This window comes from Mirounga leonina, unplaced genomic scaffold (genome assembly GCF_011800145.1).
Source record: "Mirounga leonina isolate KUSES-001 unplaced genomic scaffold, KU_Mleo_1.0 Mir_114, whole genome shotgun sequence".
NCBI lineage: Eukaryota > Metazoa > Chordata > Mammalia > Carnivora > Phocidae > Mirounga > Mirounga leonina.
This window is the reverse complement of record NW_023270265.1, coordinates 27,625,798-27,650,524: the sequence shown is the minus strand read 5'-3', so window position 1 is coordinate 27,650,524 and position 24,727 is coordinate 27,625,798. Positions and strand designations below refer to the sequence as shown.

At 41.6% G+C, this 24,727-nt stretch overlaps 1 protein-coding gene across 3 annotated transcripts in view; it reads left to right on the top strand.

The window, feature by feature from the left end:
* Positions 1–24,727, top strand: part of ARMH3 (armadillo like helical domain containing 3) — a 178,088-nt gene that overhangs the window by 39,043 nt on the left and 114,318 nt on the right. For all 3 annotated transcript variants that reach the window (XM_035027774.1, XM_035027759.1, XM_035027768.1), the window contains exons 15-20: positions 1,638–1,739; positions 5,503–5,561; positions 7,331–7,396; positions 8,252–8,321; positions 9,600–9,660; positions 22,293–22,381. In XM_035027774.1, coding sequence (XP_034883665.1) covers positions 1,638–1,739; positions 5,503–5,561; positions 7,331–7,396; positions 8,252–8,321; positions 9,600–9,660; positions 22,293–22,381 — 447 coding nt within the window. The remainder of the gene's footprint in view (positions 1–1,637; positions 1,740–5,502; positions 5,562–7,330; positions 7,397–8,251; positions 8,322–9,599; positions 9,661–22,292; positions 22,382–24,727) is intronic.

Here is a 24,727-nt window from a genome sequence, read left to right as displayed (position 1 = left end):
TAAACATTATAACTTTTTTTCCAGGTTTTGGTTTTTAATTATGTATAGTGGTGCTCAGTGGCCCAGTTAGATTTAAAGGTATGTCACTGGAACCATTATTTTTAAAAGCCAGCAGTTTAGATGTAACATTTGTTCTCAGCTCAGACTTGACATTTGACAACTCAGCCTTGGCATGAGAGGACTTTCTGGTAAACTAAAAATACATATACTTCTATATTTCTACGTATTATATAAGACAGTTTTCCAGTTACTGCTGTGTGTGAGTAGGAAAAAAGTTCCACTTACCAGTTAGATGCCTCTTTGTATTGGACAAAGGAAGGGCTCTGAGCTTCAAAATAGGCTGGAGTTTGAATTGGTAGTCTCAGGTCATTAACCCATAGTATGAATTAAGACCTTTTGGTATTTCAACATAAAAATACATTTGTCTTTTATTAGTTTTGGGGGACTGAAATGTTGGAAAACAGCCAGGGATTGGGCATGCTAATTTCTTCTCATAAGGCTTTTTGTTGTACTTGTTGTGTGTTTGGAACCATTATATGCAAATGTTTCCCATTGTTAATAAATGTTCTCAGCATACATCGTAATAACTCCAGAGGAATCCATTATGGTTATGAATACATATTATGAATAATATCCCAAACTCAAGTGAGTCTTCTATAGGTGAAAATACAGCAGAAAGCTGTAGATTCTCTAGCTTGTCTGAGCCAGCATGAGTCCTTTTGCTTTTATATTATGTCCTAGTGCAAAAACAGTTAACAAGATGTGTAAGTCTAATTTAAAGTCTTAGAAGCTTGAAAAATCTACATTAAGACTGTTCTGGGGGCTCCTGGCTGGCTGTCGGTCGTGAGTTCAAGCCCCATGTTGGGTGTGGAGGGAAAAAAAAAAAAAAAAAAAGACTGTTCTTTGTGGGTCCCAGCCCTGGTTTCGTCCCTCATTGTTTATTAGGAGTGTGGCACAGAGAGTGGGGACAAGGGGTAGTTTCTTTTAGAAATAGCAAGCAGTTGGGTAAATAAAACTCAGTTTCCAAGCTGTCCCAATCAGTAATATCCACCTGTTTTCAGTCTGGTATTCTTTTTCAGGTTCCCTTTCAGGGGTGAAGGGATTAAGGAGTAGAATTTGAATATAGTTCTGCCTTAACTTTTTTCCATTCCATCTTGGATATTTCCAGCCTAAAGGCTTTTTCTCAAAACGGAGCAAGATTTCTCCTTATTAGGAATGAATTGTCATTTATTTTAAGCAGGAGACTCATCAAAGCAAGGCTAATTTATATTCAATACAGATCTTTCCCTTAGGTACAAATCAGAGTGCCTTCAGAAGGGCCCTGAACACTTTTGGGTTACTTGAGGCTAGAAGTGGAATCAAAAGACCCTTCTTAGGATGCTGGGAGGAAAGCACTATTCCTGGAGACTAGCCCTTCTAGATTATGAGAAGGGTATTGGCCTTAATCTTGGGAGTAGGAAGGGCTCTAGAGGTCTAGGAACAGTAGTTAAGGGTTTTATGATAAGCACTTGGTCCTCCCTCTTTTGTGAAAAAGTTTATTTAGTGATATCCTTGCCTGCTGGCAAATTGGCTATGTAGGTAGAAGTGTTAGATGGAATATGTTGTAGGCTAAGTGCATTTCATCTGTTCTATTCCAGTTATAAGTTCTGTGGAACTCCCACTGGATGCAGATGTACAGACCAGTAATTTACTGATAACCTTCTTGAAGTATAGCTCGATTGTCATGCAGGACACCAAAGGTAAGTCATGCTACTTTGGGGGCTCAGGAAGCAGGGGGTATGGCAGCAGCTACTTAGCTAGAATCAAGGAGCAGCATTAATACTTTGAAGCTTGGACAGGATGAACCACTGGGGCATCCTGTACAGGGCAATGGTCCTGATTACTGGAAAACAGTGATTTCTCACTGCCAGATGGCAATTAGGTGGTGTTGGGAAAACCTGGAGCTGGACGGGTAGTACTTCAAAAATAGAACAGGAAAAAAAATTGGTCTCTACAAAAACTAGCAAGTCATTTTAGCAGATTTTGGTAAGTAGATGCAAACTCTTTTGTGTGGGAAGTGGGGGGATTAGCACACTTCAGGGAATTCCCTTTTGAGGACAAGAACTGGAAGCATCAGCTTGTGAGAATTCTTGGACTGTTGTACCAACCACAGTAGGAAGAGGTGAGATTAAGAGGGACAGTGTTCCTTAACACTTAAAATAGAAGTGTCAGTACCCATCCAGAGATGCAGAATGGAAGTGGGAGAGGACTGGTTGTTGGAAAAGTTTGAGTTTATTGTCTCTGGTTTCCTGTTCTTCATCTGTTTATGATCTTTCTTTTTTTTTTTTAAAGATTTTATTTATTTATTTGAGAGAGAGAGAATGAGAGACAGCATGAGAGGGAGGAGGGTCAGAGGGAGAAGCAGACTCCCCGCCGAGCAGGGAGCCCGATGTGGGACTCAATCCCAGGACTCCAGGATCATGACCTGAGCTGAAGGCAGTCGCTTAACCAACTGAGCCACCCAGGCGCCCCTGTTTATGATCTTTCTGTGATCTTTTAATTGATGGTAGGGAAGGGGAATACTTGGGCTGGGTGTGAGAAGGGATTGGGAGGAAATCCAGCAGATTCTATCCAGTATATAATTCAGTCCATTGGGAGCTACAGAGATGGTGAACCTCTGAGACTTGGCAAGTGAGATCTGATAGGTGAGGATGGCAAGACTCTAGTGTATCTGTGTTTCCTGAGGCTTTTGCTTCTCCTTTGTGGAGGGGGGTAACCTCTTTCTTTCTCTAGAAATGTCACAGCAACCACAGAAGAGAGAGACTGTATAGATGTGACCCTGCAAGTTAACTTGTAGCTTTGCTTGATATAACACAGTGAATTGAGGCCCTTGGAACGTACTTCTAACTTTAATGATCATATAAAGCTGTTTGTGCTGGTCATTTTGTCATACATAAAATGGAAGGCAAAATTGAGGGCAGATTAATTGTAGTATGGGCGGTCTCAGGCTGTGTCTCTAAACTCAGGCTCAGTTAGGTCTTTGCTGACAGGCAGCCTAAATATGGCAAGGGGTAGGGTTAGGTACTATGAAGAATTAATTTCAAAAATGACTCCTGTGAGACTGAGGGAGTGCAGAGAGGGAAAAAAATGGCTCCTGGGTGGCTATGTTGGCCCAGCTGTCTTGCTGTTAAGCCCCTGACCTTCTGCATGCCCTGACTAACAGGATTTCATTATGATTTTAGGAGCAAATAGAAGCAACTTTTTCTTGGCTCTGCTCTGTCCCCATGCCCCAGATATTAGCTTTTTCTTAATTATATATTTATCATTTGATACCTATAAAAAGATACTTCTAATATATATAAATATTAAATTATAAAGTTTTTAAATAAGTATAATAAATAGCATGAGTTATAAAGTGTAATATAAAATGAACATGTGAACCTACCATTCAGCTGAAGAAATATTAATGATGTTGAAGCTACCTGTGTGTCCCCTACCCAGTCGTTCCTCTCTTATCCAGTCTGCAGAATTTTATCATTCCCTTGATTCAGTCAGCTCTGCTTTCAAAGCCTTTTTTTCTTCTGACTCGGGTGTTGTCACCTTGGAGGAGTATCTGCTCAATCTTTAAAATAGACATTAGGCAAAAATATTTTAAAAAATGTAATGTATACCTATGCATAAATTTTAAAGTCGATTCACCAAAATCTTAACAGGACATCTGGATGGGATGATTAAACTTGGTTTTTATTGTCTTTTGTGCGTCTCTGAATTTAAAAAAGTTTATAATGAAATACGCCTTATTTTTATATTCAGAAACATTTTTTTTTTAAGTGGAGAGATAGCTGCAGGCTTTTTTTTTTTTTTTTTGAAGATTTTATTTATTTATTTGAGAGAGAGAGAATGAGAGAGAGCACATGAGAGGGGGGAGGGTCAGAGGGAGAAGCAGCCTCCCTGCCAAGCAGGAAGCCTGATGCGGGACTCGATCCAGGGACTCCAGGATTATGACCTGAGCCGAAGGCAGTCGCTTAACCAACTGAGCCACCCAGGCGCCCCATGCAGGCTTTTTTATAGGAGTTGCTCATCAGCTTTTGGGGAAAGGGAGGATAGTGCCAGAGAAATTCTGTGGCCAGAGGTAGGTAGAAGAGTCTCATGAATCTAGTTTTGCATAGGCAGGGGCATTTCTTTGCTGGCTGCCTAGGAGCCCTGATGTAAGCTCTGGGGAATGTCAAGGAAGTATCATTATCATTATTCTATATGCACTGTCTGTCTATGAGGAGAGGTGAATGTATTTCTGGCCTACAACTCCCATTATGCCTTCTAATTGTCAGGTTTTAGTTGATTTTATCTTTGAGGAAGTAGCAGGTTAATGTCAGGGTGAATTCTATTAGTTCCTTTCTATAGCACTGTAATCTGTTAATAGATCTTCTCTCAGAATGGACTTCAGTTTGGGTCCTGTCAAAGCTAATTTGAAGCATCATAATCATTTGTCCATTTTGGATATGCTGGTATGACCCTCTTCTTGCCTCCATTTCACCCATCACCCACAAAGATCCTGGGAAGTAAATAAGCTTTGATGGTTCCGGTAATTGGCAGTGATGGAGTAGCTCTTTCTTGGTCATTTGTGTGGGCTTAAAGCCCTGCTCCTGAGGTTACCTTCTTTTTTAATAACTAGAATGTGAGTTCTGGGAGACCAGGGACCTTTGTTCAGTTCAGTGCTATATCTAATACCTAGCAAAGTGCCTGCCATGTAGTAGGTATTAAGTAAATATTTGTAGAGTGAATAACTTTGGCAGGAAGAAAAGAAATATGGTGAAGCGTTCACAGCTTTCTCAGTCCTAAGTAGTGTGCACAGTATAAGGAAAGCCAGGGGCTGGCCCCTGGTTTTTGGTTTGTTTCTGATTCCACTGCCAGTTTGCTATGAACAGTTATAAAACCTTTCTAGGTTTTGTGGGACGTGGCTATAGATGGTGGCCTTTTGGCTAAGATCAAGTATAGCTGGTAGATGGGAAGAGATGGGGAAGGGAATAGACCTGACTATTCAGAAGCAAAGCGTTTTTAGGGAAGCAAAGGGCATGGCCCTGATTTGGGCCATGATAGTAGGAACCATAATTAGATTCTCAGGAAGGTCGTTAGCTCTCCATTTTTCTAAAAAATCTTCTGGAGGATTCTTTTGCCTAGTAGAATAGCAAGAATTACTCTTGATTTTTTATTCAGGAATTTTGTAGGGAGGGGGAAAGTAGAAATGATCTTTGTGATGATACACATCTTTATTCTCTATATAAACATGATTTGGATGATATGGTGGGAAGGGTTTCTTTTTTCTTTTTTTTTTAAATTTTTATTTGTTTATCAGAGAGAGAGAGCACAAGCATGGGGAGTGGCAGGCAGAGGGAGAAGTAGGCTCCCTGCTGAGCAAGGAGCCCTATGTGGGACTGGATCCCAGGACCCTGGGATCATGACCTGAGCTGAAGGCAGAGGCTTAACCGACTTAGCCACCCAGGCATCCCTATTTTTTCTTTACAGATGAGCATCGGCTTCACAGCGGCAAACTCTGTCTGATTATACTTACGTGTATTGCAGAGGTAGGTGTCACTAGTCTTCTGAGAGAGTAGCTAATCTCTTACAGAGTGCTATCCTTTTTCTGCCCTTCTCCTGTTCCTTTTAGGATCCTAAAGCTTGGGAAAGAAAATCTTTCCTCTTTGTATTGTCTGTCTCCTCCCACTAGAGTGTAAGCTCTGATAGCAAGTATTTTGTTCCTTTACCAGTGTGTTCTCAATGTCTACCACATAGTAGAGCCTCAGTTAGTATTGACTGGATGAATTAATAATGAATTGTTTTATGTTAACTACTATAATTTTGAACTGGAAGATGTGAGCTCTTAAGAGTTTTAAATACGAGATTTAAGCCTCTGTAGAAGAAATACTCCTACTGCTTTGAAGCTGCTCATGTTGGGTCTTTTGCATTTAGCAAAATGAAAAAAGGAGCTCAAGTTTCCTGTGGGGGGTGGTGGATAGAAAAGTGAAAGAGGGGAATTGGAAACCGAGTAAAGTTGGGCTGATTGTAGTTTGGTGAAGAGTAAGAGCCCAAGAGTGAACAAAAGAGGTGCTTTATCAGGAGGCTCTTTTGGTTGGATTAATTAGGCCTGAACTCACCCTGAATCTTGGTGGCAACACAGGTGTAAAAAACCACAGGGCCCAAATGGTGTCACTCAGGCAGATCCCTGGTTATGGGAAGAACTTGAGTCAATTTAGAGCTAAATTTTCGCTTCAGCTTCCCCCTTTACTATCCCTTATTTTGATCTTTTCTCTCTCAAGAAAAATAGTAAAGGTGGTCCACATGGAGTAAAGACCTCGCTCATTCTTTCCCTTTTTATGTTCTCTGTGAAAAGATGACCTACTTTTCACCAGGTTATGGGTAGCTGGTTATAGAAGAGCTGCTTATTAGCAGTGGGCCTGGTGTAATTGCTTTTCAAAAATCTTTCTAAGAAAATCTTTAAAGGAGTTGTTTTTCACAAATTGTAACAGTTCCTAGTAATTGGAGTCTGTAGGCATGTCAGATCTTCAGAAAAGGTGTTGGGAAAGGGCCAAAGGATGTTCATTACCGATCCATGGGTGAGAGGTTTTTGATTTTCCATCAGTCCTCAGCAAAGCCAGAGATAGATGGGGTCTTGCCTCCTGCCATGCTGCCTGTGTAGCAGTTTTCTCCTGCTGGGCCAAGCCCATTCCCAGCACAGTGCAGACCTCTCTTCTTAATCGTGGATCCTCATGTGGAGTCTGCACATGTATCCTGCCGCCCTGATGAAAACCTTCAAGCTGTCACAAATGGAGCAGACTCCTTGGGCAGATGGGAAGGAAGAGAGAATAGGAAAACAGATTTTTCTCAGCATTTGCCTCAAGTCCTGTGCCTTAATTTTATATTGTTTGTAATTTGCTGAGAGATTTTTGACCAGTTAGAGACACACTGGGAAATTATATCCAATTAAAATCTCATTAAGTAGGGTTCGACATTAAGACTCTAGTCTTATCCCATTAGCCCTCTTAACGGGTCCTTGAAAGTAGTTTTTTCCTTTCTTTTCTTTCTTTTTTTTTTTAAGATTTTATTTATTTATTTGAGAGAGAGTGAGAGAGAGCAAGCACTATGGAGCAGGAACCCAGATGCGGGGCTCAATCCTGGGACTCCAGGATCATGACCTGAGCCGAAGGCAGATGCTTAACTGACTGAGCCACCCAGGCGCCCCTTGAAAGTAGTTCTTGAAGTACAAGGATTTGTAGCAAGTGTGATAGATTATAAACTGAGTTTCCTAAGTATAGCTCTCATTCCTTACTTTTTCTCCATATTTCTGTTTTTTTAGGATCAGTATGCAAATGCATTTTTGCATGACGACAATATGAATTTTCGAGTAAACTTACACAGAATGGTAGGTGTGACTTTTGTTTCTTGTTTTTTCTTAGAGGAAATTTTTGGTATGTTGGCAGGATTGGGGAGGATGAGATTGATCCTACTTAGAACAAATGTGGGTGGAATGTTTTACTAAAGGACTCTTGCTTAACTGCTGTTCAACAGGCCCATGCCTGTTGGGATTTTTTTTGCATGTCATGGAGCTCTTACTCAAGAGAGGATGGAAAGATCCACAACCATGTCCACATGGCAGTAATATTAGAATGTATCAATAATGTAGATTTCAACAAGGAGATAGGCCTAAGCCTTTTGTTTTTAAAATGTAGTATGATCTTTGATTATTAAGTTAAGACCAGATGCTGTTTTATTTATTTGAGAGGCAGGGGAAATAGAATATGAAGGTATCAGGGAATTACTTCAAACTTGGAGGTATGTTCAAAAATATCACATTGAGGTTTATATTTGAAACTTACTTTTGTTTTTTGCAACTGCTACTGTTACTGCCTCTACACAGTTACCTTCTTCTCTTTTTCTTTATTTTATGAAAGAAAAATACCAGTATACCTCTTCTGTTGTTAGTAATGTCACTTGTAGAGATAAAATCAAAGTAAAAACAACAGCTTTCCCATTGTAGTATGCTCCAGTGCCCTTTGGGGCTGTTGTCTTGCTGTGAATTGTGTTTTTGTCACAGGCCTGCATTGATAACTAAGAAGCATTTACAAGTCCTCCCTGCCCCACCCCACCCCCATCACTAGAAAAAGAAAGAAAAGGTAGCATCTCTGTAGTAGTGATTTTATTTGCATGAAAAACGTGATGATGAGCCATTGGATATCAATTCAGGTGTTTACTTATTTCATTTCTTTTTTGTGTGAAGCCTATGAGACACAGGAAGAAGGCAGCGGACAAGAACCTTCCCTGCCGTCCCTTAGTATGTGCAGTACTGGGTGAGTCTCATCAAAATTCGCATTTTTCTGAGACAAATTTTCATGATTAAGATGAGGGACAGATCCTGGTTGCAGTGCTTCTCCCTCAGAGAAGGTACTAGTTATGTTTCTTCTCTAGTTTAAGAAACCATGTTTATTGCTTAGTTTGGTAAAGCAACTCCAACAAACAGAATGCTCAATTAAAGGGTTCTCTTGTTTAAAGAAAAAGATCTTTTCAGGGAGACAAATGGCTAAGTCTAAGCCTGATACATGATTTAAATTTGTGAAGTATCTTATTCCTGATGAAAATTTCAAATTATTCATTCCCTTCTTCGTCCAAATTGATGTGTTAACTGGCCAGGAGGCTTGAAGTTCACGGATCAGAAATACAAAACTTCCTCTGAGTAAATTAAGCTGCGATGAGGCTGACAGAGCTGACAGTAGGGGGTTGTATCTTATGTGATTATTGTCTGCCCAGAATTCTGCGTTTTCCTCAGGGGAGTGATCTGAACTCTTAATCCCATTTCATTTAGATATTCAGCCCTGGTTCCTAAAGCTACTTGATTTTAGAAACAGTAATTAAGACTATATAATAAGCCTCTATTGACCCAAAGCCCCACAGACCATTCAGTCAATATCTGTCAAACTGAGCGTGATTGTGAGAAGAGATAGACTGACATAACTTCAGAGCTTAACATGGAGTGTTACATGGATGTGATCCATAATTTCTTCTCTGCTTGCCACATCACTCGATTCTCAGAGTATGATTTCCATCTGGCATTTTGCATTAGTGCCATGGTACAAATTATCTGTGCAATGAAATCTCTTATGTACCTGAATTTATTGGTAGGTCAAGGTATCCTTCTGGAAATAGGAGAATGAGCTAATTTCCTTGTTACTTTACAAGTGGCAGCATGCCTGGGTGGCTCAGTTGGTTAAGCGGCTGCCTTCGGCTCAAGTCATGATCCCGGAGTCCTGGGATTGAGCCCCATGTCGGGCTCCTTGCTCAGCAGGGATCCTGCTTCTCCCTCTGCCTGCCGCTCCCCCTGCTTGTGCTCTCTCTCTCTCTGATAAATAAATAAAATCTTTAAAAAACAAACAAAACTTTACAAGTGGCAGGTAATGAAAAGTGTTGCATCAATTACCTTACTTAAAATAAATTTCAGTGCACGTGAATAAAGATGCAGTTAGTGGTTGTCATTCAGCATGAGTGTAAGGTATACTGAGGTTTTTTTCCAACTCAAAGGCATGAAATGCATTTCATTCTGATTGATTTCATTTTTCTCCTTTTCCCCTCAGACCTGATGGTGGAGTTTATTGTAACACACATGATGAAGGAGTTTCCTATGGATCTGTATGTGTAAGTACCATGGTTCACTTAATGTGTGCAAATCTATTTTATAGAATTGAGTGATAGGAAATTTATAGTCAAAAAATTCTGTGTATACTTCAGGAAAAACTCATTTATGCATGGAGAAGTGTCAGGGAGCATTTTATGGCCTGGATTTATACATCTTTCCAGAAGGGGGGAAAAAAATGTACAAACCACAGTTTGGATTCTGCACATATCTTCATTATCACTTTAGGCACACTTCGTGAAGAACAGGGCTGATGCACTGAAGTAGTGATCATGGGTGGCTGTTGTAATCCAAAGATATGGAATACCAGCAAGCCACTTAGTTATGCCTGGGCTTTGGCATCAAAGTAGTTAGCAGTAGTTAGAAGGTAGGGAAAGGCCAGAGAAATACAGCTTCTGGTCTGTTGTTGGCCTACATTGTCTAGCAGCCTAGTTAAAACTATTCTAGCTAGGCAAATTATATTTATAGTGGCCTAGCTGGGAGATTCCTGCCTCCTGAGGAAATCAGATTGTTTATCGCAATTCTTTTTTTTTTTTTTTTTTTAAGATTTTATTTATTCATGAGAGACAGAGAGAGAGAGAGAGAAGCAGAGGGAGAAGCAGGCTCTCAAGGAGCAGGGAGCCTGGTGCGGGACTCGATCCCAGGACTCTGGGATCATGACCTGAGCCGAAGGCAGACGCTTAACCGTCTGAGCCACCCAGGCGCCCCTGTTTATCGCAATTCTTTACAACCAACACAACTAGACGCAACTGAAAATCATCATATTTTAATAAAGTTTAAGTCTTCAGGCTTTCTCTCTCCTTTACTGTTTCTGCATTCTTCTTACCTTTAATGCCCAAGAACAGCTGTGGCACATTAGTGTGATCCCAAATATATATATTATCTTTTTTCCCTAAAAAGCATCTGAATTGAGTCTGACAGCAGAATTGCTACTTCCATTTTTTTCAGCAAGAGAGCAGTTTGGTGAATAGCAATGTCAGTGTGCCTCATTCCAGAGACAGGCCTGGGATCTAGGGAGGTATAAAAGATTTTACTCTGAATAGAGTAGACTTCCGGCTTTTTAGATTGCTTATAGGTCATGTCATATAGTCTTGGTTTCCTAGGTATGAAATAATGATACAAATTTTACTTTTAGTAAGTAAGTAGTTTGCATTTTTCTTTTTCTTTTTTTTTTTTTAAGATTTTATTAGGGAGAGCAAGCACGAGTGGTGGGGAAGGGCAGAGGGAGAGGTACAAGCAGACTCCCCACTGAGCAGGGAGCCCAATGCAAGGCTCGATCCCAGGACCCTGGGATCATGACCTGAGCCGAAGGCAGACGCTTCACCGACTGAGCCACCCAGGTGCCCTGCAGTTTGCATTTTTCTATTTGCATTTTCTTTTGGTGTTTAGAAGTAAGCCTGATTCTTTATTTTAATTCACACACCATGAAAGCTGCTTTTTTTATAACACTGATTAGGTAAGTTTTCATTTTGTTTTAGGTGTATCTCTGAACCTCAGCACCTTAGGAATCAGATTTGTTTTACTACAGACTTTATTTGTAGCTTGCTTATCTTATGTCCTGGTTTTAGGATATGCTATTTACCTGGTAGTATATTATTATAGTCTCAGTTTTCTCATTTTCCAAGTGAGGAAACTTAGACTCTAGAGGTTGAGTGTTTTGCCCAGGGTTATTCTGTTAGTAAGCACCATTGCCTGGACCTGAACTCAGCTTTTCTTACTGTAAATCCTAGGTTGTTGCCATCCCTTCTTCAGTGTATTAGTTATCTACTGCTGTGTACAAATGACCCCAAACTGAGTGGTTTAAAACAGATATTTGTTATCTCACTGTATCTGTGGTTGAGGAATCCAGAAGCAGTGTAACTGGGTAGTTTTGGCATAGGGTTTCTACAAGGCTGCAGTCAAAGTGTTAGCTGGGGGGCCCCTGAGGGGCTCAGTCGGTTGAATGTCCGACTCTTGTTTTCTGCTCAGGTCATGATCTCATGGGTTGTGAGATCGAGCCCCGTGTAGGGCTCTGCGCTTAGTGTGGAGTCTGCTTGGGATTCTTTCCCTCTTCTTCTCCCTCTCCCTTCCCCTCGCGTGCACACTCTATCTCTCAAATAAATAAATAAATCTTAAAAAAAAAAGTGTTAGCTGGGCCTGTAGGTATCTGAGGCTGTACTGGGGCTGGAGAATTTGCTTCCAAGCTTCACTTACGTGGTTGTTGGCAAACCTCAGTTCCTTGCCATGTGGACCTCTTCATAGGGCTGCTCACCACAGCTGGCCTCCTCCAAGTAATTCAAGAGAGAAAGAAGAGAGTGAGAGTCCAGGATGGAAGCCAGAGTGTCTTTTATAACTTAATCTCAAATGACATGCCATTTCTGGGCGCCTGGGTGGCTCAGTTGTTAAGCGTCTGCCTTCGGCTCAGGTCATGATCCTGGGGTCCCGGGATCGAGTCCCACATCGGGCTCCCTGCTTGGCGGGAGGCCTGCTTCTCCCTCTCCCACTCCCCCTGCTTGTGTTCCTGCTCTCGCTGTCTCTCTCTGTCAGATAAATAAAATCTTTAAAAAAAAAAAAAAAAAGGGCGCCTGGGTGGCTCAGTTGGTTGAGCGACTGCCTTCGGCTCAGGTCATGATTCTGGAGTCCTGGGATCGAGTCCCGCATCGGGCTCCCTGCTCGGCGGGGGGTCTGCTTCTCCCTCTGATCCCCTTCCCTCTCGTGCTCTCTGTCTCTCATTCTCTCTCTCTCAAATAAATAAATAAAATCTTTAAAAAAAAAAAATGACACGCCATTTCTGTTGGTCATATAGACCAACCCTCATACAGTGTTGGTCTGTGATACATTTACATCCTTACAGAAGGATGTAAATGCCAGAAGGTGGGGACCACTGGGGGCCATCTTGCAGGCTGGCTACCACAGTGGCACACCAGACTCAAGTCTCTCTCACCCCAGAGGTTGTACTCTTAACTACTGCTGTGGTAAGTGACAAAAAGATTTGCACAGGGTGACAAATGCTGACTGGGGCATCAGAGAAGATAACAGAGAAGGTTGCATTTGACCTGAGTCATGAAGAAACAGTGGGAGTTTTCTATGTGGAAGAGTGGGGGAGGGACACACCAAGCAGGGGACCAGCATCTTCAGAGGCTTGGAGGCTTGAAAGTGTGGCAATATTTGGAAAGTAGAAAGTAATTCAGGATGATTAGAGTGTAGGGTACATGGAGGAAGCATAGGAGAGTAGAAAAACGGTTGCCTGAGATTAAGTGGCTGATGGGGAACAGTTGAAGGTGGGATGACATGGTAAGATTGTGCATTCAGCACGTAGAGTTACAGGTATGTGGCTGTCTACCCAGAACCTCACATCACAGCCAATGAACCTGGTCTACATAAATATTTTAACTCCCTCCTCCCCCCAGCTTCTACCTTTTGGGTATTGTCTTGCTTTCTCAGTTGCTTGTTCCACCTGCTCCCTAATTGAATGTCCTGAGGTTAGGGAAGATGGAGAAGATAATGAGGCATCAAACTGACAGAGGCTGGGCAGAAGGTCCCACCCTCAGGCTGAATACACTTTCTTCATTACTACCCGTGGGCATATATCCAGATGTCCCCACCTCCTCCTCCAACCCTCTTCCTGGTTTTTGGCATTTGGAGCGTCAAGTCCTTTTTAGGTGAACTTCTCTGCTCCCAGCTGGGCATCAGGCCAGGTTGCTGCTCTCACTTCTCATTATGTACTGCTTTTCAGCAGCATACCGCAGAATGAGAAATTGAAAGCAAAATGAATTCCTACCATTTCAGATAAGTTTATAATCCTCCTGGTGAAATATGAAGAACTAGGGAGTGTGGAAAGACTTAATACTCAAAACCAGAATCTGGGTCAGAAATGAAACAATTTCATATCTGTGTATGAATGCTGTAGGTAAAGTAATAAGGGGGAAAGGTGCTTAGACCAAAGAGAGAGAGAGAAAGGGAGGGAGAAGAAAAGTCTTGCCTGGAGCAGGAAGAGGTGGGGAAACTTAACCAGTTAATTTCACTCCTCACTGTATTCCTTGATTCTTGCTGCCACTCCCACTGCTGCCACAGGATTAAGGAGTGAGGAGAAATAGTCTCTGAGGAGAGTAAACTTTCCTTTAAGCTACTCTTACTTGGAAAACTTGTGCTCTTTCTCACTAAGAGATTCCCTCACCTGGGGGTAGGCACTGGAAGAAAGTAGAGACTTTAGTGGAGCCCACAAGAAGACTTCAGGTTAAAGTGGACCCTGCCTCGTGCTGAAACAGGAAACCACTACATGCATAAAAAACACCCCAAAGAAGCAATAAATGTAGAGTAATTCAGCCAATCTATATTTTAAGGTTGTAGCAGTTGTTAAAATTTTCATTCTACTTGGTAAATAGTGTAAGTTATTGAGACCACCAGGCTGGTAATGTCACCTGTTGGGGGGCTGCAGAGGTAGGAACAGAGCTTAGGAGCAGTGTCAGGTGAATATCGATGGTCTTTGAACCAGAGGTTGGTGGCACCAGGCTTGGGAGCATAGGTAATGTCTCCCTCTGCCCCACAGCGGCTCGGTATTGGGATGGCATTATTGATAGGGCCAGCGTGCAGGCTGTCCAGATCCAGGCCATGTGAGAAGTGCTGGTGTGCAGAGTGTATTGTGCATGGGTGGTCACATACGGGCAGCATCCAGCCATCTTTGCTGGCTGCAACAAGGCGGTCAGCACCAGGTACCTAATGACTATCGGTTTAGTAGGGAAGTTGACAGAAGAGTTTATATATTCCTAAGCTAAATCATGGCTTGAACCAGGGCATCTTTTTTTTTTTTTTTAATTTTATTTATTTGACAGAGACACAGCGAGAGAGGGAACACAAGCAGTGGGAGTGGGAGTGGGAGAGGGAGAAGCAGGCTTCCCACCGAGCAGGGAGGCCGATGTGGGACTCGATCCCAGGACCCTGGGATCGTGACCTGAGCTGAAAGCAGACGCTTAACGACTGAGCCACCCAGGCGCCCCGAACCAGGGCATCTTGTAGCTAGTGACAACTGCATCAAACAGGAGATCACACCACAATATCTAAAAATCAACAATTGATTTGGAAACTATTACGGTGATTTATGCTTTAATTTATGTCACTTGGTGAGCAGTTTTGATACAGTTTAGTTTATTAAGAGAGTAAAAGAGAATTAAAATTTTTGATACACGTATTGACTTATGTATTAATTTATATTTCTGTATGGTTTGTAAAATATTTTTGATACCACTCCTGAGGATACTGAAGTCTTTTAAGAGAGATATGTTATAGGGGCGCCTGGCTGGCTCAGTTGGTAGATCTGAGTTGTGAGTTCAAGTCCCACATTGGGTGTGGAGCCTACTTAAATAGAAAAAAAAAAGAGAGAGATCTGTTATGTAGTCCTCTTACAATTCTGATCTGAAAGCCTCCTACAAGACCACTTAGACCTACAAGGAGTGGGAAGAAGAGAGAGATATCTGAATAATGGGACAAGTAGAATAGGCTGGTAAGGTTAGCAGCGCAAGCCCATTACTGGGAATATTTTGAAAACTTCCAGGACTTTAATTTACAAATTTAGTTCATTTCATTTGGGTCATTATGTTGTTAGGCACTTTAATTCTTTTTTTTTTTTTTTTTTAAAGATTTTATTTATTTATTTGACAGAGAGAGAACACAGCAGGGGGAGCTGCAGGCAGAGGGAGAGGGAGAAGCAGGCTCCCTGCTCAGCAGGGAGCCCGACATGGGGCTCGATCCAGGAACCTGGGATCATGACCTGAGCCGAAGGCAGATGTTTAACCAACTGAGCCACCAGGTGCCCCAGCACTTTAATTCTTCTAGCTAGTGTCTTTGGCTCTCACTCCACAGAGGGAGGATTGTGGTGTTTGTTTTGTTTTGTTTTGGTTTCTTTGCCCTCCTCTTTTCCTCTCTGCTAGGAAGCCTAAGAAGAAATTAGCTACATCCACTTTCACTTGATTCCTGAGCTGTCAGATTGATTCTCTACAGGTTCCTATCTCCGGTGTCTGCTGAAGTTAGTAGGATCTTAGGTTACTCTTTGTCTCAGAATAAAACCATAGAACCTAAGAGAGTCTCAATCCCAGTTCCAGAAGTATTCTTTACTTGAAGCTGTGATTTAGCTGAACTGCATTTGGGGCAAGTGGGTGGTGAGGAGCCACCTTGTGCTCTGCCCTTTGCCTTACTTACTTTGTCTCCTGTTTTCTCGGCCTCATTCTTTTTTTTTTTTTTTTTTTTTAAAGATTTTATTTATTTATTTGAGACAGAGAGAATGAGAGAGACAGAGAGCACATGAGAGGGGGGAGGGTCAGAGGGAGAAGCAGGCTCCCTGCCGAGCAGGGAGCCCGATGCGGGACTCCATCCCAGGACTCCAGGATCATGACCTGAGCCGAAGGCAGTCGCTTAACCAACTGAGCCACCCAGGCGCCCTCTCGGCCTCATTCTTTTATGTCAAAACAGTTTCAAGAGGAAAAGCCTCTTTCATTTGCCTGAAACTAGCAGATTATCTGGGTCTACTTTCTAGGAACTTGACAACTTAGTTCTAATAAGACGTAAGTGCTAGATGTTTATTTTACTTAATTTTTTTGGAGAAATTTTGAAAGTTTTTTATTTATTTAAGCAATCTCCACACACAGTGTGGGGCTTGAACTCATAACCCCAGATCAAGAGTTGCATGGTCTTCCAACTTAGCCAACCAGGCACCCCAAGTGTTTGATGTTTAGTTGGTAAACAGTATTTGTTGAATGAATGAATGAAAATATAGGTCTGACAGTTTCTTCTGAATCTTGGTTTGTGTGATGAGCCTGGATTTTCGGAGGGGTAGAGTCTAAGCCTTGGGCCTCTATTTCTACTTCCCCACTCCCAGTCTACTTTCTGTTTCTATATATTTGTCTATTCTGGACATTTTATATAAGTGAGATCATATACCATGTGACCTTTTGTGACATAATGTTTTCAGGTTTCATTTGTGTTGTGGCATGTATTAGTACTTCACTCCTTTCTATGGCTGGTTACTGTTCCATTGTGTGGATGTGTGACGTCATTTTATTTATCCATTCATCGTTGATAGACGTTTGGGTGGTTTATATCTTTGGCTGTTATGACTAATGCTGCTGTCAACATTCATGTACAAGTTTTTGTATGGATATATGTTTTTTGTGTGTATATACCTAGTGGTGGAATTGGGGGGGTCATGTGGTAACTTTACGTCTAACATTTTGAGGAACTGCTGAACTGCTTTCCAAAGTGGTTGTACCATTTTACATTTCCACCAGCAATGTATACGGGATCCAGTTTTTCTACATCCTCATCACAGCCAAGGATTTTATTTCTACTTGGACTTTCCCACCACTTTGGCAAAAGTAGAAAGGGCATTAACTTGATTTAAGAAATGATGTTGTAAAACTTTGAGTACTTTGATTCTTGGTTTACAGATTAACATCCAAGTTCTCTCCATATTATTCTCTCATGATCTGCCCATTGTGTTTCTGGACTTCCTTTGCCAAGGATTTATAAACAGTATTGCAATGGGATGAGCAGTTTAATGAGTTTTGATAAATGTATACATCCTTGTAACAACTATCCCAGTCAAGGTATAAAACATTTCTTTTCTCTAAAAAGGTTCCTTTGTGCCTCTTTTAGAGGATGGTAAAAAAATTTTTTTTAAAGATTTATTTCAGGGCACCTGGGTGGCTCAGTCGTTAAGCGTCTGCCTTTGGTTCAGGTCATGATCCCAGGGTCCTGGGATCGAGCCCCGCATCGGGCTCCCTGCTCCGTGGGAAGCCTGCTTCTCCCTCTCCCGCTCTCCCTGCTTGTGTTCCCTCTTTCGCCGTGTCTCTCTGTGTAAAATAAATAAATAAAATCTTAAAAAAAAAAAAAAAAAGACTTATTTCGGGGGGAGAGAGAGAGTGTATGCACAAGTGGGAGGGGCAGGGAAAGGGAGGGAGAATCTCAAGCAGACTCCATGCTGAGTGCCAGGCCTGACACAGGGCTCAATCTCATGACCCCAAGAACATGACCCAAGCTGAAACTAAGTCAGACGTTTAACTGACTGTGCCACCCAGGTACCTTGAGGATTTAAAAATTTTTTAAAAATGAATTTGTTTTGGGATGCCTGGGTGGCTCAGTCAGTTAAGCGTCTGCCTTCAGCTCAGGTCATGATCCCAGAGTCCTGGGATTGAGTCCCGCATCGGGCTCCTTGCTCAGCCGGAAGCCTGCTTCTCCCTCTCCCTCTGCCTGCCGCTCCCCCCTGCTTGTGCTCTCTCTCTCTGACAAATAAATAAATAAAAATCTTAAAAAAAATAAAAAATGAATTTGTTTTAAATGGTGGATTGCTTAGCTATAAAAATAGAGTTGTAGAAAATTTGGAGAAAACATTAAAAGAGAAAGAAGAGAATTCACCTATAATCATACCATCCAAATTAAAATCAAAATTAAATCTTTTTTTAATACTTGAATATGGTTGTGACCATTATCATACATTTAAATGTATATAATTTTGCATGCTGTTTTTTCACTTTCCATTGTAACATAAATATCTTCTTGTGTTGTGAAAAATTCTTCATGGTATGCTTTTTAAGAGCTTCATGGGGCCCTGCCTGGGTGGCTCATTTGGTCAAGCATCCAACATTTGGTTTTGGCTCAGGTCATGATCTCAGGGTCCTGTTGGGCTCCCTGCTCAGCGGGGAGTCTGCTTCCCTCTCTCTCCTTCTGCCCGCCCCCGCTTGTGCACTCCCTGCCTCTCTCTAAAATAAATAAGCCTTTAAAAAAAAAGAGCTTTATGGGGTTTCATTATATATCTATGTTTTAGTTTGCTTGGGCTGCGATAACAAAAAAAACACAGATTGGGTGGCTTAACAATGGAAATTTATTTTCTCATAGTTCTGTAGGCCAGAAGTCCAAAATCAAAGTGCCAGCACCTTTGGTTTCCCCAGAGGCCTCTCTCCATGGTTTACAGATGGCCACCTTCTCGCAGTATCCTCACAGGGCCTTTTCTCTCTGTGTGGGAGCAAGCATCCTTGGTTGTCTCTTCCTTTCTTATGAGGAAGCCAGTCCTATCAGATTAGGGCTCTACCTTTTTGACCTCATTTAACTTTAATAACTTTTTTTTTTTAAGATTTTTATTTATTTATTTGACAGAGAGAGCAAGAGAGCACAAGCTGGGGGAACAGGAGGAGGGTGAGGGAGAAGCAGGCTCCCTGCCAAGCAGGGAGCCCGATGTGGGGCTCGATCCCAAGATTCTGGGATCACGACCTGAGCCGAAGACAGACGCTTAACCATTTGAGCCACCCAGGCACCCCAAATGACTTTTTTTTTTTTTTACTTTTTAATTTAATCTCTACACCCTGTGTGAGACTTGAACTCATGCCCCCAAGATCAGGAGTTGCACGCTCCTCTGACTGAGCCAGCCAAGCGCCCCTTTAATGACTTTCTTAAAGGCCTTATATCTAAATACAGTCACATTAGTTAGGGTTAGGGTTTCAACATATGAATTTTGAAGGAACATAATTTAGTACATAACATACAGTAGTCTCCCTTTATCAGTCATTTCATTTTCCGTGGTTTGGAAGCAGATGATCCTCCTTCTGCATACCATGGGTCAGTAGTAGCCTAATGCTAGGTCACAGTGCCTACATCATTCAGCTCACTTCATCTCACCACACAGACATTTTATCATCTCACATTACCATAAGAAGGCTGAGTACAATACAATAAGATACTTAGAGAAACCACATTCACATAACTTTTATTGCAGTATATTGTTATAATTGCTCTGTTAGTTACTGTTAATCTCTTACTGTGTATAAATTAAACTTTATCATAGGTATGTATGTATAGGAGAAAAACAGAACGTAGAGGGTTTGATACTGTTGACAGTTTTAGGTATCCACTGGGTGTATTGGAATGTATCTCCCGCAGATAAGGGAGAACTGCTGTATGTGTAATGATTTACTTGCTATTCTCTCAGCATTGGATGTTATTTCCACAGTTGTTTCCGGTTTTATTATTATTATTTTTTAAAGATTTTATTTATTTGTTTGACAGACAGATACACAGTGAGAGAGGGAACACAAGCAGGGGGAGTGGGAGAGGGAGAAGCAGGCTTCCTGCTGAGCAGGGAGCTGATGCGGAACTCGATCCCAGGACCCTAAGATCATGACCTGAGCCAAAGGCAGACACTCAACGACTGAGCCACTCAGGCTCCCCTCCAGTTTTCTTTTATTACAAATAAGATTATGATGAACATCTTTTTGTTTAAAGCATTTTAGTGTTTGTATTTTGGGTAAAGCTGAATTCTCTGGAGTGGTGTTTGTGGGTCAAAGGGTATAAACGTTATTAAGGCTATTGATAAGAGATTGCCAAATTGCCTCCTAAAAGGGCCGTGTACCAGTAATACTTTCCTTGATAACGTATAAGTGGCTGTTTCGCTGTACCTTTATCAACATTAAAATCTGTATTAATTTGATACATAAAAACAATATTGTTTTAATATGCTTATTTAAAGTGAAGTTGAACATTGTAGAAAAGTGTTAACTTTCCATATTTTCCCCCTTTAGGGGGGTGGGGGATTTGTTGACTATTTACTTTGCTCATGTTTCTTATTAGGGATGTTATTTTTTTTAAAGATTTTATTTATTTATTTGACAGAGAGAGACAGCGAGAGCAGGAACACAAGCAGGGGGAGTGGGAGAGGGAGAAGCAGGCCTCCCGCCGAGCAGGGAGCCAAATGTGGGGCTTGATCCCAGGACCCTGGGATCACGACCCGAGCCAAAGGCAGACACTTAACGACTAAGCCACCCAGGCGCCCCAGGATGCTATTTTTTCTTATCAATTTGTATAAACATATACATTAAGCATAGTAATGGTTTTGTGTCTTTGGCTACAAATGTAATTTCCCATATGATTTGGCTTTAATGTAATCACTTTTTCAAAAATCACACAAAATACTCATTTTTAGGAAGTAAATTTCATCTGTATTCTACTTTGTACTATCCTCCATGGCTTTTTATGCTTTCAAAACCCTCTCCCAATCAGAGATGAAAAAATATTTTTTGTTAGGTTTATAATGTTTAAAAAGTCTTTCCTCTCAACCTATTAACTGCTTATTTAGAAATACTCTCCCAAACATATTTGTTATTGTGATGTGAGTAATGTTGAATATTCCAATGATCTAGAATTGTACCACCCAGTAGAAGTTTTTGTGATGATAGGAAAGTTTTATATGTTGTGCTGTCCTATTATGGTAGCCACTAACCACATGTGGTAGTTGAGCATTTGGTATGTGGCTAGTGCAACTGAAGAGTGAATTTTTAATTTAACTTTTTTTTTTAAAAGATTTTATTCATTTATTTGAGAGAGAGAGAGAGTGAGAGAGAGAGAGAACATGCAAACAGGCCAAGGGAAGGAGTAGAGGGAGAAGCAGACTCCCCACTGAGCAGGGAGCCCGATGTGGGACTTGATCCCAGGACTCTGGGATCATGACCTGAGCTGAAGGCAGATGCTTAACTGACTGAGCCACCGAGGCACCCTGATTTAACTTTAAAAAAAAAATTTTTTTTAAATATTTTTTTAAAGATTTTATTTGACACAGAGAGACAGAGCGAGAGAGGGAACACAAGCAGAGGGAGTGGGAGAGGGAGAAGCAGGCTTCCCGCTGAGCAGGGAGCCCAGTGCGGGGCTTGATCCCAGGACCCTGGGATCATGACCTGAGCCAAAGGCAGACGTTTAACCGACTGAGCCACCCAGGTGCCCCAACTTTTAATGTAAATAAAATTTAAGTTAATTATGAATTAAACCAAAATTTACTTTAAAAATTAATTTAAATTAAAAACAAATTTAAATAGATCTGAAGAGGGGCACGTAGGTGGCTCAGTTGGTTAAGCGTCTGAATCTTGATTTTGGCTTAGGTCATGGTCTCAGGGTTTTGAGATTGCGTCCTGCGTAGTGTTTCTCACTCAGTGCAGCATGTACTTGTCCCTCTCCCTCTGCTCCTCCCATGCCCTCCCTCCAACTCTCTCTCAAATAAAATCTTTTTAAAAAAAAGATCTGAAGACTTAAGGTCTTTAATTTTGTATTTTGATATCCTACATTTGCAACATTGAATGGAGTAGTCTAATTCTGGTCCATTGATGTATGCTTTCCTCTGAGGAAAGATACTCAAGGGAATAGTATCTGTAATACCTAATCAACTGCTGACCTGTATGCAATTATAGCCCTCTTTTCCTGGTGATAAAAGGAATTAGCACGGGCGCCTGGGTGGCTCAGTTGGTTAAACAACTGCCTTCCGCTCAGGTCATGATCCTGGAGTCCCTGGACCGAGTCCCGCATCGGGCTCCCTGCTCGGCAGGGAGCCTGCTTCTGCCTCTGACCCTCCCCCCTCTCATGTGCTCTCTGTCTCTCTCATTCTCTCTGTCTCAAATAAATAAATAAAATCTTAAAAAAAAAAAAAAAGGAATTAGCACAAGCATTGTGTGTGTGTGTGGAGGGGCAATTTATGCATCAGAAAGTTGAAGTTTCTTTCTTTTACATGTGTACAAATTCATCTCCAGCATCTTTAGTGGCCTTAGCAAAGCTGCCTTGCTAAAGAAAAGGGTATCTGTGGTGAGTTGCATCATACTTTTAGGCTTATCCCTGTTTTTCTCTGTTACAGACGCTGCATTCAGGTAGTACATAAACTACTTTGCTACCAGAAGAAGTGTAGAGTACGCCTGCATTACACCTGGCGGGAACTCTGGTCAGGTAACTTTCTCTTTTGAATTCATCTTCTTTTCCTAGATCTTTTATGAGCCCCTAAGCCTAGGCACAGATGAATTTTTTTAAAAGTTTTTAGTGTGTTTAGGATGCTTCTATTTTCATTTACACTTTTTGTCATTTCAGCCTTGTTCTTATCCAGACGTAGGCATGGCACATATCTATTCCATACTTCTTCTCAAATTTCTTCTCCCTGTATGTTTTTGTCAGCTGGTAGGAAACAATTGAACGTATCTTGAGCTCTAATGATTCTTGCTTTGAATAAGAGTGAGGTAGGAGGAATCAGTACAAACTTGGATTCTCCCTCAGTTCCATGTGGTAGCAGCATATGGACTATAGGGAGGCTTCTGTGTGTTTCCTCAAGATGAGTAATCTCTGGAGGAATGTCATAGGGAGAGGGGGTGGGGAGGGGGTGGAGAGATGGGGGGGAATCCTGTTCTTTGTGTTACATCTGGCATTATTGCTGTTTACAGACAGTGTCACTTTCACCACTCCCCCTGTGCCAGAGACAAAATCAGCAAATTACAGTGTTTACTTTTGTCTTTGTGTCCATTCGGTAGCCCAGTAAAGTCACAGCTACCCCTGCAGGCGGGAAGTGGTTCTTCTTTAAGGGTACAATTAATGCTGGCTTGCCACCCCTTTCTTTGTGTAACTAAATTGGAGGTTTCAGGAAAGCCAGGAGACATGCTCCCTGAGGCATTTGCTTGCTGATAGGTCCTGTGGCTTTGGTGACCTGATGGTACAATAAATTCTTTGGATGATTATAGTGTGAATGGTTGCCCCACCCGTGGAAGAGCTTCTCAGCACAGGAGGGTGTGTTAGTGTCAGAGGCTTCGTAGGAAACAGGCCACTAACCCCACCCCCTTCCATGGAATTCATCTCACTTGTTGTGACACATGGTTTCCTCCCAACCCAATTTGGCTTTCTAAATTTAGTCCTCTATAATGGGAAGTAGAGATCTTTAATTAATGGATTAGCAAGTTCTTTGCAGTTACTGCCTATGGTGGTGAAGGGTGGAACAGTAGAGTAACACTAAGTGGTAATAGTGGCACTTTGGTATTTTAGGAGAAGAGTGTGATTGTATGAGAGTTTGAGACTGAGGGGATGTCAGAAGATCTACAGAGATCAGAAGAGATTGAAATGACTAAAGTTAGTAGAATTTCCTAGGTAGGACCAATTCTTATTAATATACAGGACTATTGTGGTTGTCCATGAAGAGTTATATGATTGTTAGGTTCTAAAAATTTAGGATTAAAGAGGAAACACAAAAATGATACAAATCTGTGGATGGGGGTGCCTGGGTGGCTCAGTCGTTAAGCATCTGCCTTCGGCTCAGGTCATGATCCCAGGGTCCTGGGATCGAGCCCCGCATTAGGCTCCCTGCTCTGTGGGGAGCCTGCATCTCCCTCTCCCACTCCCCCTGCTTGTGTTCCCTCTCTCACTGTGTCAAATGTGTCACTCTGTCAAATGAATAAATCTTAAAAAAAAAAAACCAAATCTGTGGATGTTCGTTAATAGTTGTAGGACTTGATAACAAGTACAAATGGTTTATGTCTATAACTGGGATGAATTTACCCATTGTAGTACTAACGAGTTGGTGGTAATAGTTGTTTCTGCCTGCTTTTGATTCTCTTCTGGTTTGATTTTTTCTTGTATTCTTTTTTCTTTCCTTTCTATCCTAGCCATCCTGTCTCTGGTCCCTGGGATCTTTCTGGCTCTTCTCCCATCCTCATCACCTGTGGTCATCTTCCTCGTTGTTCTGTTGCATTGCCTTTTACCATTTACCCTGGTCTGTCTCCCTGGGGCCCAGGGCTTTCCATTACTCTCCTTCCTCCACTTTGTATCCTGTCCTTTGTGCTACTGTTGTCATATATCCTACTGGTACATATGTTAAAATCCCAAAATACATTGCCATCATTTTTGTTTAAAGAGTCAGTTATCTTTTAAAGAGGTTAAGAATGTCTTCTGTATTTATTTTTTCTTGATCTTAGCACTTCCCCATTCTGGCTAGGAAATTGTGAGGCAGGAGACCATTTTTATCCTATGTTGGTCAGTTGACTTTATGTCTTTGAGTACTTTCTGTCATGTGCAGCTCTGTTCGTAATTATGTGCTATTTCAGGACTGATTGACTGGCATCCTAAGCCTTGATAGGTAGAGAGGAGATGTATATGAGGATTCTTTGTGATGCTGGGATGACTTCTTGTTCCTGAGGCATAGGCATTTGTACTAGAGTTCTCTGCCAAGTGAGGTTAGGTCCTTTTCCTATATAGACTGGGTGAGTCTCCTGGAACCCTGGCTCCCTGTATTCATACACAGTGAGATGCCGAGCAGCA